Source organism: Rhinoderma darwinii, chromosome 2, assembly GCF_050947455.1.
Source record: "Rhinoderma darwinii isolate aRhiDar2 chromosome 2, aRhiDar2.hap1, whole genome shotgun sequence".
NCBI classification, from domain to species: Eukaryota; Metazoa; Chordata; class Amphibia; order Anura; family Rhinodermatidae; genus Rhinoderma; species Rhinoderma darwinii.
Window position 1 is genome coordinate 6608178 of NC_134688.1, and position 10961 is coordinate 6619138.

The following is a 10961-nucleotide window of genomic DNA, read 5'->3' on the forward strand; positions in this document are numbered from 1 at the left end:
GCCCTATAGTAGTCGCATGTCCTGCCTCTATAGTCGGGGCACCACTGCTGAGAGGTCATTGCAAAAGTAAAAGTTGCTATGGTGGCAGATCTTGTTTAATAATAGCGGCCACATCAGAATAGAGAGATGCAATATTATATTGGGGCATTGACATTTAAGCAGTTCTCTTACATATATTGGGAAGTGAGTAGGAAGGCCGGTCACATGACGAGAGAGCTGTCAGTAAGACCTAGGGGAGGTGCTGCTGTGAGACAGGCAGGAGGGGCAGGGAGGGAAGAGACTGAATGAAGAGTGAGAGGAGTGGAGTTGTGTCACACACTCAGGTGGAGCTTCCTCATACCATCACATGAAGCCTCACATTCCGCGAGGTGCAGAGTTCAGCATCAGATGTCATTGAGAAGACTCAGGGACATCACAGAAGAATCTGCTGACTGTTTCCACTGCCTGGAGACTTCCTCAGGATGACAGGAGATCAAGGTAAAACAATCAGCAGTCATGGTAAAGGGGGCACTGGGGGGGATTTAAATGGCAAGTGGCACTGAGCAGTAAAAGTTAGCATTTTGTAAAGTACAGGGGGGGTGTGTCCATAGGGGAGAGACCCCTCACCTGAAATATGGACATATGCATTAATGCCCCATTCATGCCTATGGCAGGGCTGTCATCTGAAGCTCAAAGCCAAAGCATCTCATTTTATTGATGGGTGGTGGTCTCAGCTCCTGGACCCTCAAAACTGTGGGGTCACCAGAATACAATGGAAGCGAATCCAGCTTATCTTCTACATAACTGGGCAGATATATCATTCAGGACTCTAGAAAAGCTGGGTGACAGTCCCCAATTATTATGGTGACCACTAATATAACGTATTGGCCTCTTGACAGAAGACGACTCAAGGACTTCTATTTCCTGAGGATTTTTGGATCATGTTTGTGGAACATTCGCTGCATTATGTGGTTGCCGTTTATCTCCTTTCTTGCTCATATTTGGTTGTGGTATTTTGCTGTTTTCCTTGAGTCTATAAATGTCTTGGCCTCCAGCAGAAATCCTGAGCTCCACATCCCACAACTGGAGTAATTTGCCTGCGAGGAGTTGAGATGAGACACGATGTGGACAGGTTGTCACTTGTGGACTAACATTACACCCGGCAGTAATACGCAGTATCTACCTCTTATATATTACAGTCCATGGAGCGATGGGTCATCACTGCGATCACTTCCATTGACTGCAGGGTAAGAAGATCATGTATGTACTCAGTGTGCTCCTCACATCGTCATCCTGAAGGAAAATGCTTCCAAAATCCCAACATCTCTCAGCTAAAAGTAGCTCCAGATATCCCCTAGCTTTCAGGATCTTCCTGGTCCCAGCTTCTCCCAAATAGCGCCTCACGTTGAACATATTCCAAAATCCTCCAGATCCCTGCATCTCCCACTTCCTTTCATCTTGAAGCTTTCAAAACCTTCTAGCACCCAAGCTCTCCAAGGTTCCAACATCTCTCATCTTCTGTGATCACCCTGTCCTCACCTCTCCCCTTATCCACAAGCTCCGCACATCTCCCAGCTCCTCACATCTCCCAGCTCCTCACCTCTCCCCACATCTCTCAGCTCCTCACTTCTCCCCATATCCACAAGCTCCACACCTCTCCCCGCTCCTCACATCTCTCAGCTCCTCACATCTCTCAGCTCCTCACATCTCCCAGCTCCGCACATCTCCCAGCTCCGCACATCTCCCAGCTCCGCACATCTCTCAGCTCCTCACATCTCCCAGCTCCGCACATCTCCCAGCTCCGCACATCTCTCAGCTCCTCACATCTCTCAGCTCCTCACAACTCTCAGCTCCTCACCTCTCCCATCTCCTCGCATCTCCCATCTCCTCGCATCTCCCATCTCCTCGTATCTCTCAGATCCTCGCATCTCTCAGCTCCTCGCATCTCTCAGCTCCTCGCATCTCCCAGCTCCTCGCATCTCTCAGCTCCTCGCATCTCTCAGCTCCTCGCATCTCCCAGCTCCTCGCATCTCTCAGCTCCTCGCATCTCTCAGCTCCTCGCATCTCTCAGCTCCTCGCATCTCCCAGCTCCGCGCATCTCCCAGCTCCGCGCATCTCCCAGCTCCGCGCATCTCACAGCTCCGCGCATCTCCCAGCTCCGCGCATCTCTCAGCTGCTCGCATCTCTCAGCTGCTCGCATCTCCCAGCTGCTCGCATCTCCCAGCTCGTCACATCTCCCAGCTCCTCGCATCTCCCAGCTCCTCGCATCTCTCAGCTCCTCGCATCTCTCAGCTCCTCACATCTCCCAGCTCCTCACATCTCTCAGCTCCTCACATCTCCCAGCTCCACACATCTCTCAGCTCCTCACATCTCTCAGCTCCTCACATCTCTCAGCTCCTCACATCTCTCAGCTCCTCACCTCTCTCAGCTCCTCACATCTCTCAGCTCCGCACCTCTCCCAGCTCCGCACATCTCTCAGCTCCGCACATCTCTCAGCTCCGCACATCTCCCAGCTCCTCACATCTCTCAGCTCCTGACATCTCCCAGCTCCTCACATCTCTCAGCTCCTCACATCTCCCAGCTCCGCACATCTCTCAGCTCCGCACATCTCTCAGCTCCGCACATCTCCCAGCTCCTCACATCTCTCAGCTCCTGACATCTCCCAGCTCCTCACATCTCTCAGCTCCTCACATCTCCCAGCTCCGCACATCTCCCAGCTCCGCACATCTCCCAGCTCCGCACCTCTCCCAGCTCCGCACCTCTCCCAGCTCCTCACCTCTCCCAGCTCCTCACCTCTCCCATCTCCTCACCTCTCAGCTCCTCACATCTCCCAGCTCCTCACCTGTCCCAGCTCCTCACCTGTCCCAGCTCCGCACCTGTCCCAGCTCCTCACATCTCTCAGCTCCTCACATCTCACAGCTCCTCACATCTCCCAGCTCCTCACATCTCTCAGCTCCTCACATCTCTCAGCTCCTCACATCTCCCAGCTCCTCACATCTCCCAGCTCCGCACATCTCCCAGCTCCGCACATCTCCCAGCTCCTCACATCTCCCAGCTCCTCACATCTCCCAGCTCCTCACATCTCTCAGCTCCTCACATCTCTCAGCTCCTCACATCTTCCAGCTCCTCACATCCCTCAGCTTCTCACATCTCCCAGCTCCTCACATCTCTCAGCTCCTCACATCTCCCAGCTCCTCACATCTCCCAGCTCCGCACATCTCTTAGCTCCGCACATCTCTTAGCTCCTCACCTCTCCCCGCTCCTCACCTCTCCCAGCTCCTCACATCTCCCAGCTCCGCACCTCTCTCAGCTCCTCACATCTCTCAGCTCCTCACATCTCTCAGCTCCTCACATCTCTCAGCACCTCACATCTCCCAGCTCCTCACCTCTCCCAGCTCCGCACCTCTCTCAGCTCCTCACCTCTCTCAGCTCCTCACATCTCTCAGCTCCTCACATCTCTCAGGTCCGCACATCTCTCAGGTCCGCACATCTCCCAGCTCCTCACATCTCTCAGCTCCTCAGATCTCCCAGCTCCTCAGATCTCCCAGCTCCTCACCTCTCCCATCTCCTCACCTCTCCCAGCTCCGCACCTCTCTCAGCTCCTCGCATCTCCCAGCTCCTCGCATCTCTCAGCTCCTCGCATCTCTCAGCTCATCGCATCTCTCAGCTCCTCGCATCTCTCAGCTCATCGCATCTCTCAGCTCCTCGCATCTCCCAGCTCCGCGCATCTCCCAGCTCCGCGCATCTCCCAGCTCCGCGCATCTCCCAGCTCCACGCATCTCCCAGCTCCTCGCATCTCCCAGCTCCTCGCATCTCCCAGCTCCTCGCATCTCCCAGCTCCTCGCATCTCCCAGCTCCGCGCATCTCTCAGCTCCTCGCATCTCTCAGCTCCTCGCATCTCTCAGCTCCTCGCATCTCCCAGCTCCTCGCATCTCCCAGCTCCTCGCATCTCCCAGCTCCTCGCATCTCCCAGCTCCGCGCATCTCCCAGCTCCTCGCATCTCCCAGCTCCTCGCATCGCACAGCTCCTCGCATCTCTTAGCTCCTCACATCTCCCAGCTCCTCACATCTCTCAGGTCCGCACATCTCCCAGCTCCTCACATCTCTCAGCTCCGCACATCTCCCAGCTCCTCACATCTCCCATCTTCTCACCTGTCCCAGCTCCGCACATTTCCCAGCTCATCATATCTCCCAGCTCGGTCCACACATGGGAAAGCCCAGATGACAGTGACGGATGACACCGCAGAAACAACAATGATTAATAATTTTCCTGCCATTTTCAGAATGTGCTCTAGTTGCAGTTTTAGGAAATGTTCTTAGAATTCATTCAATAGAAAGCTGCTAACGCTGCACCGGATGTAAAACTTCCAATGTTTTTTTTATCTGTATTATGACTGTAGAAGTTTTCAATCATCCATTGTCTATGACGAGTGAAGCTCTGGTCTGGGGCTCTCAGGTTCAGGTCTCCATGATGTCCTCATATCATTGTCTATATCTGCCGTGTGTCAGACACATACTAAATATTCTACAGATTATTCCGCTGCTTTTTCCCCCCCACCCAACACATACATTGCAACTAGAGCTTTGTACAGCGCTGCAGAACTAGTTGCCGCTATACAAATAACAGGAAATAATGTGATAGCAAAGTAAAGTTGACAAGAAAGTTTGCAAAGGAAACTAAGATCAAGTCTGCTCGCAAGATCCTGGATGACATCCATCGTGCTGGTTTTTCTATAAATCATTAGTTTGTGTGAATACAGAAAACTGTGCACTATATGTTCTATAGGGACAGCGTCATCTTCTTCACCTTCCCTCAGCCTGTGGTTCCCCCCTTTCCCTGCCTGCAGCCTCTCTATAAATGTTCACAAACCCCCTCAGTCCTCACAAAAATCCATCTAGAGTAATAGAAAAAAATAAAAATCAGGGGGGAGGAGGGGGATGCAGCTGCAGCTTCTCTCTCTCTCTCTTGCGCTGTGTGTGAGTGAGAGGGGAAGGAGGAGCAGTATTTAATTGGATCACAGCACAGCTCTGACATCACTCCGCTCAGCCATGAAGAGAGAAAATGTAGATTTAAAGGAATCAGACCCAAATAGAGCCAAAACCTGCAGGTTACACCTAAAGTTTCTGATTGCGCCACATCTAATACTCATCTATAGCTGCAGGAGAGGGAGGGGGATTTACTTTTTGTAAGGTTTCTCTCGGGATCTTCTGTCCCACCTTCTTAGTAATAAGAGAAGATCTCCTGAATGTCGCTGACTGTGAACGTGCTCTTTAACATATTAGGTAGATTTATACTTTCATTCTATGTAAAGTATATTGAGGGTATTAAATAAAGTTATACAATTGTTGGTGGATGTTTGTGACAGTGGGCGGGTCTGTGACAACATTTTATTTTAGTCTTTATAACCTGTGAGCATGGAATGACTGGTAAGGAAAGCTGCACAGGTAAACCAAGTTATAGGGGTGATATTTATGCTGGGTGGAGTACCCCTTTAAGGACAATCTTGCATGAATACTGGAGAATACTAATGTTGGGTACAAAGAAAGCTCGGAGGAACCAGACTGCCCTATAAGTGTCTCCACTGAGCGGCAGAATCTTCCTGTTTTTAGCAGTACCACAAGATGTGACACAAATACAGAACAGCCGGGGAGGGGGACTCCCTTCTAACAAAAACATTGTCTCATCACTATCCAGGAAAATATGCTTAGTAATGCAGGGATTTAAGGACATGGGATGTACCACTATATTACCAGGAATATTTGTCATGGGGGCACAGCTGCACAATACATGGGGCACAGCTGCACAATACATGGGGGCACAATAGGCAGAATACAATGTGGCACAGCAGTTACAACATATGGGGGAACATCAAGCACAATATATGGGGCACACTACAATGGGGCACATCAAGCAAAATACATGGGGCACAGTACAATGGGGCACATCAATCACAATACATGAGGCAACTACAAGGGGGCACAGTAGCAAAATACATGTGTGCTTCGTACACGGTAACACAATAGGTACAATACAAGGAGGCACAACTGTCACAATATATGGGGGCATATCAAGCACAATACATAGAGGCACAGTACAATGGGGGAAATCAAACACAATACATGGGGGCACAGCAGCACAATGTATGAAGGGACATTAAGCACAACACATGGCAGCACAGTACATGGGGCACAGCAGCACAATACAAGTGGGCTCAGAACACGGTAACACAGTAGGTACAATACAATGGGACACAACATTCACAATATATGGGGCACATCAAGCACGATACATGGGGGGACAGGACAATGGGGTACAGCAGGCACAATATTAGGGTCATCTGGGGCAGAACAACGGGCACAATATCGGGTGTAGCAGCTGCTGAGTTTTAGATGGAAGAATTTTTGAGATGGGGAAGGCTAATACGACTTTTGCTGTGGGGTGCCGGGGTTTCTATGTGCACCCCGCTGAGGATTTGGGGATTTTGGAAAGAGACTCCAAGGTCTTCTATGACTTTCCCTTGGGAATACAGAAAGAATAGAAAAATAATGATGGTTTATGTGACACGTCCCGTTGTTCTTCCATCGCCTCCAGCGCTGGAGATTTGAGGTTAAGAATAAGGAGGCTTCAGATGTTCTACAGTTATTTACTGACTAACATAATAATGACTTGTAATATTAATAACTGATGTAATAAAATAACACAACAACGGAGCCATTCATAGGAAATCTGTACATGGATGTCACATGATCACTGAGAGATAACTACACAGGGGCACAGCCGAATATCACTGCTCAATATCACAGGCACTGCAGCGGCCACGAAGTGGTGATGGGGTGGGGGGCTTCAGGTCTCCATTCTGGCAATAGGTGAGGGTCCTAGAGGGAGATATTCCCCAAATGTTTAAGATGATAATACCCTTTAAAAAGTAGATAATAGGAACTTCGGAGAAAAAATTGACTTAATCCTGGCAGTATTATAGTAGTTATATTCTTGTATATAGGAGCAGTATTATAGTAGTTATATTCTTGTATATAGGACCAGTATTATAGTATTTATATTCTTGTATATAGGGGCAGTATTATAGTAGTTATATTCTTGTATATAGGGGAAGTATTATAGTAGTTATATTCTTGTATATCGGGGGCAGTATTATAGTAGTTATATTCTTGTATATAGAAGCAGTATTATAGTAGTTATATTCTTGTATATAGAAGCAGTATTATAGTAGTTATATTCTTGTATATAGGGGGCAGTATTATAGTAGTTATATTCTTGTATATAGGGGTAGTATTATAGTAGTTATATTCTTGTATATAGGAGCAGTATTATAGTAGTTATATTCTTGTATATAGGACCAGTATTATAGTATTTATATTCTTGTATATAGGGGCAGTATTATAGTAGTTATATTCTTGTATATAGGGGAAGTATTATAGTAGTTATATTCTTGTATATCGGGGGCAGTATTATAGTAGTTATATTCTTGTATATAGAAGCAGTATTATAGTAGTTATATTCTTGTATATAGAAGCAGTATTATAGTAGTTATATTCTTGTATATAGGGAGCAGTATTATAGTAGTTATATTCTTGTATATAGGGGGCAGTATTATAGTAGTTATATTCTTGTATATAGGGGCAGTATTATAGTAGTTATATTCTTGTATATAGGAGCAGTATTATAGTAGTTATATTCTTGTATATAGGGGCAGTATTATAGTAGTTATATTCTAGTATATAGGGGCAGTATTATAGTAGTTATATTCTAGTATATAGGGGCAGTATTATAGTAGTTATATTCTTGTATATAGGGGGCAGTATTATAGTAGTTATATTCTTGTATATAGGAGCAGTATTATAGTAGTTATATTCTTGTATATAGGAGCAGTATTATAGTAGTTATATTCTTGTATATAGGGGGCAGTATTATATTAGTTATATTCTTGTATATAGGGGCAGTATTATAGTAGTTATATTCTTGTATATAGGAGGCAGTATTATAGTAGTTATATTCTTGTATATAGGGAGCAGTATTATAGTAGTTATATTCTAGTATATAGGGGCAGTATTATAGTAGTTATATTCTTGTATATAGGGGGCAGTATTATAGTAGTTATATTCTTGTATATAGGAGCAGTATTATAGTAGTTATATTCTTGTATATAGGAGCAGTATTATAGTAGTTATATTCTTGTATATAGGGGGCAGTATTATAGTAGTTATATTCTTGTATATAGGAGCAGTATTATAGTAGTTATATTCTTGTATATAGGAGCAGTATTATAGTAGTTATATTCTTGTATATAGGAGGCAGTATTATAGTAGTTATATTCTAGTATATAGGGGCAGTATTATAGTAGTTATATTCTTGTATATAGGGGGCAGTATTATAGTAGTTATATTCTTGTATATAGGAGAAGTATTATAGTAGTTATATTCTTGTATATAGGAGCAGTATTATAGTAGTTATATTCTTGTATATAGGGGGCAGTATTATATTAGTTATATTCTTGTATATAGGGGCAGTATTATAGTAGTTATATTCTTGTATATAGGGGCAGTATTATAGTAGTTATATTCCTGTATATAGGGGCAGTATTATAGTAGTTATATTCTTGTATATAGGGGCAGTATTATAGTAGTTATATTCTTGTATATAGGGGCAGTATTATAGTAGTTATATTCTTGTATATAGGGGGCAGTATTATATTAGTTATATTCTTGTATATAGGAGCAGTATTATAGTAGTTATATTCTTGTATATAGGGGCAGTATTATAGTAGTTATATTCTTGTATATAGGGGCAGTATTATAGTAGTTCTATTCTTGTATATAGGGGCAGTATTATAGTAGTTATATTCTTGTATATAGGGGCAGTATTATAGTAGTTATATTCTTGTATATAGGAGCAGTATTATAGTAGTTATATTCTTGTATATAGGGGCAGTATTATAGTAGTTATATTCTTGTATATAGGGGCAGTAATATAGTAGTTATATTCTTGTATATAGGAGTAGTATTATAGTAGTTATATTCTTGTATATAGGAGCAGTATTATAGTAGTTATATTCTTCTATATAGGAGTAGTATTATAGTAGTTATATTCTTGTGTATAGAGGGCAGTATTATAGTAGTTATATTCTTTTATATAGGGGCAGTATTATAGTAGTTATATTCTTGTATATAGGGGACAGTATTATAGTAGTTATATTCTTGTGTATAGTGGGCAGTATTATAGTAGTTATATTCTTGTATATAGGAGGCAGTATTATAGTAGTTATATTCTTGTATATAGGGGCAGTATTATAGTAGTTATATTCTTGTATATAGGAGCAGTATTATAGTAGTTATATTCTTGTATATAGGAGGCAGTATTATAGTAGTTATATTCTTGTATATAGGGGCAGTATTATAGTAGTTATATTCTTGTATATAGGAGCAGTATTATAGTAGTTATATTCCTGTATATAGGGGCAGTATTATAGTAGTTATATTCTTGTATATAGAGGGCAGTATTATAGTAGTTATATTCTTGTATATAGGGAGCAGTATTATAGTAGGTATATTCTTGTATATAGGGACAGTATTATAGTAGTTATATTCTTGTATATAGGAGGCAGTATTATAGTAGTTATATTCTTGTATATAGGAGCAGTATTATAGTAGTTATATTCTTGTATATAGGAGCAGTATTATAGTAGTTATATTCTTGTATATAGGAGCAGTATTATAGTATTTATATTCTTGTATATAGGGGGCAGTATTATAGTAGTTATATTCTTGTATATAGAGGGCAGTATTATAGTAGTTATATTCTTGTATATAGGGGGCAGTATTATAGTAATTATATTCTTGTAGATAGGGTGCAGTATTATAGTAGTTATATTCTTGTATATAGGAGCAGTATTATAGTAGTTATATTCTTGTAGATAGGGTGCAGTATTATAGTAGTTATATTCTTGTATATAGGAGCAGTATTATAGTAGTTATATTATTGTATATAGGGGGCAGTATTATAGTAATTATATTCTTGTTCATGGGGGACAGTGTAATAATATACAGTTTTCTTTGGAGAGTAGTACTATAGAGGGCAAGCCGGACCAACAGTTTGATTTGTGCATGGGGGTGGCTGTTCATTTACTGACCAATCAATTCCTTTCCTGATATCTTTTCAGTGGCCTCTGTTTTTGTCTTTGGGCCCTTCACACCTCACATACAGGCTCCAGCGCCATCTACATTGGTTATTACCTGCAATAATCTGTTAACATTGAATAAACTAGATTTGAATGGGCAATGATTTTTATTTCTCTATTTCAGGTTCCTCCGTTTTGACCATTAATGATAGATCTCTAATCGTCTGTAATCCTCAATAATATGGAGACTGCAAAACCAATGGAAAAACTCCTGGAAAACCTTCACACCGTTCTACTAGCCATAAACAAGACATTAAACAGTCCTCCAAGTCAACCTAATCCAAAGTTGAATGAGACGACCTCCAAACTGGACAAACCCAACCGGGATGATAACGCCTACATCTTCATCATTTTTGTCATGTTCCTCTTTGCTGTGACTGTGGGAAGTTTAATACTTGGATATACGAGGTCTAAGAACGTGGACAAACGCAGTGACCCCTACCATGTGTACATAAAAAACAGCCGTGTTTCTGTAATATGATGGACGGTCAAGGATGGTGCTGATGTGTCAGGACCTTCATGAAGATCATGAGTAATGGTCTATGGAGGGCATAGCCCGTGGGCTCATTACTGGTGGCACCACCCAAGTGTCATTATAATGACTGAATGCTGTAAAAACCCAAAGGTCTTTGGGTGGCACGGCTTACGTGCTTGTTGATCGCCAATCTGTAGATTGGTCAAGGAGTAGTTGGCACGGGAACAAATCTTTGTAGCTTTCATCTCTCATGGTTGTTACCCAGTAGACACTTGGGTTTGAAGGACATTTTGGTACTTTATTGTAAGAACTTAC

General features: G+C 43.2%; 1 protein-coding gene and 1 long non-coding RNA gene across 2 annotated transcripts; both read left to right on the forward strand.

Moving 5' to 3' along the window:
• The first annotated feature begins 290 nt into the window (after window positions 1-290).
• LOC142740370 (uncharacterized) lies at window positions 291-10355 on the forward strand. Its single transcript, XR_012880627.1, has 3 exons — window positions 291-477; window positions 1179-1226; window positions 10296-10355. It is a non-coding gene; the product is annotated as an uncharacterized LOC142740370 (long non-coding RNA).
• KCNE3 (potassium voltage-gated channel subfamily E regulatory subunit 3) lies at window positions 10353-10652 on the forward strand. The gene has a single exon (XM_075849896.1). The coding sequence runs from the start codon at window positions 10353-10355 to the stop codon at window positions 10650-10652; it is 300 nt and encodes a 99-aa protein (XP_075706011.1).
• The last annotated feature ends 309 nt before the right edge of the window (window positions 10653-10961 follow it).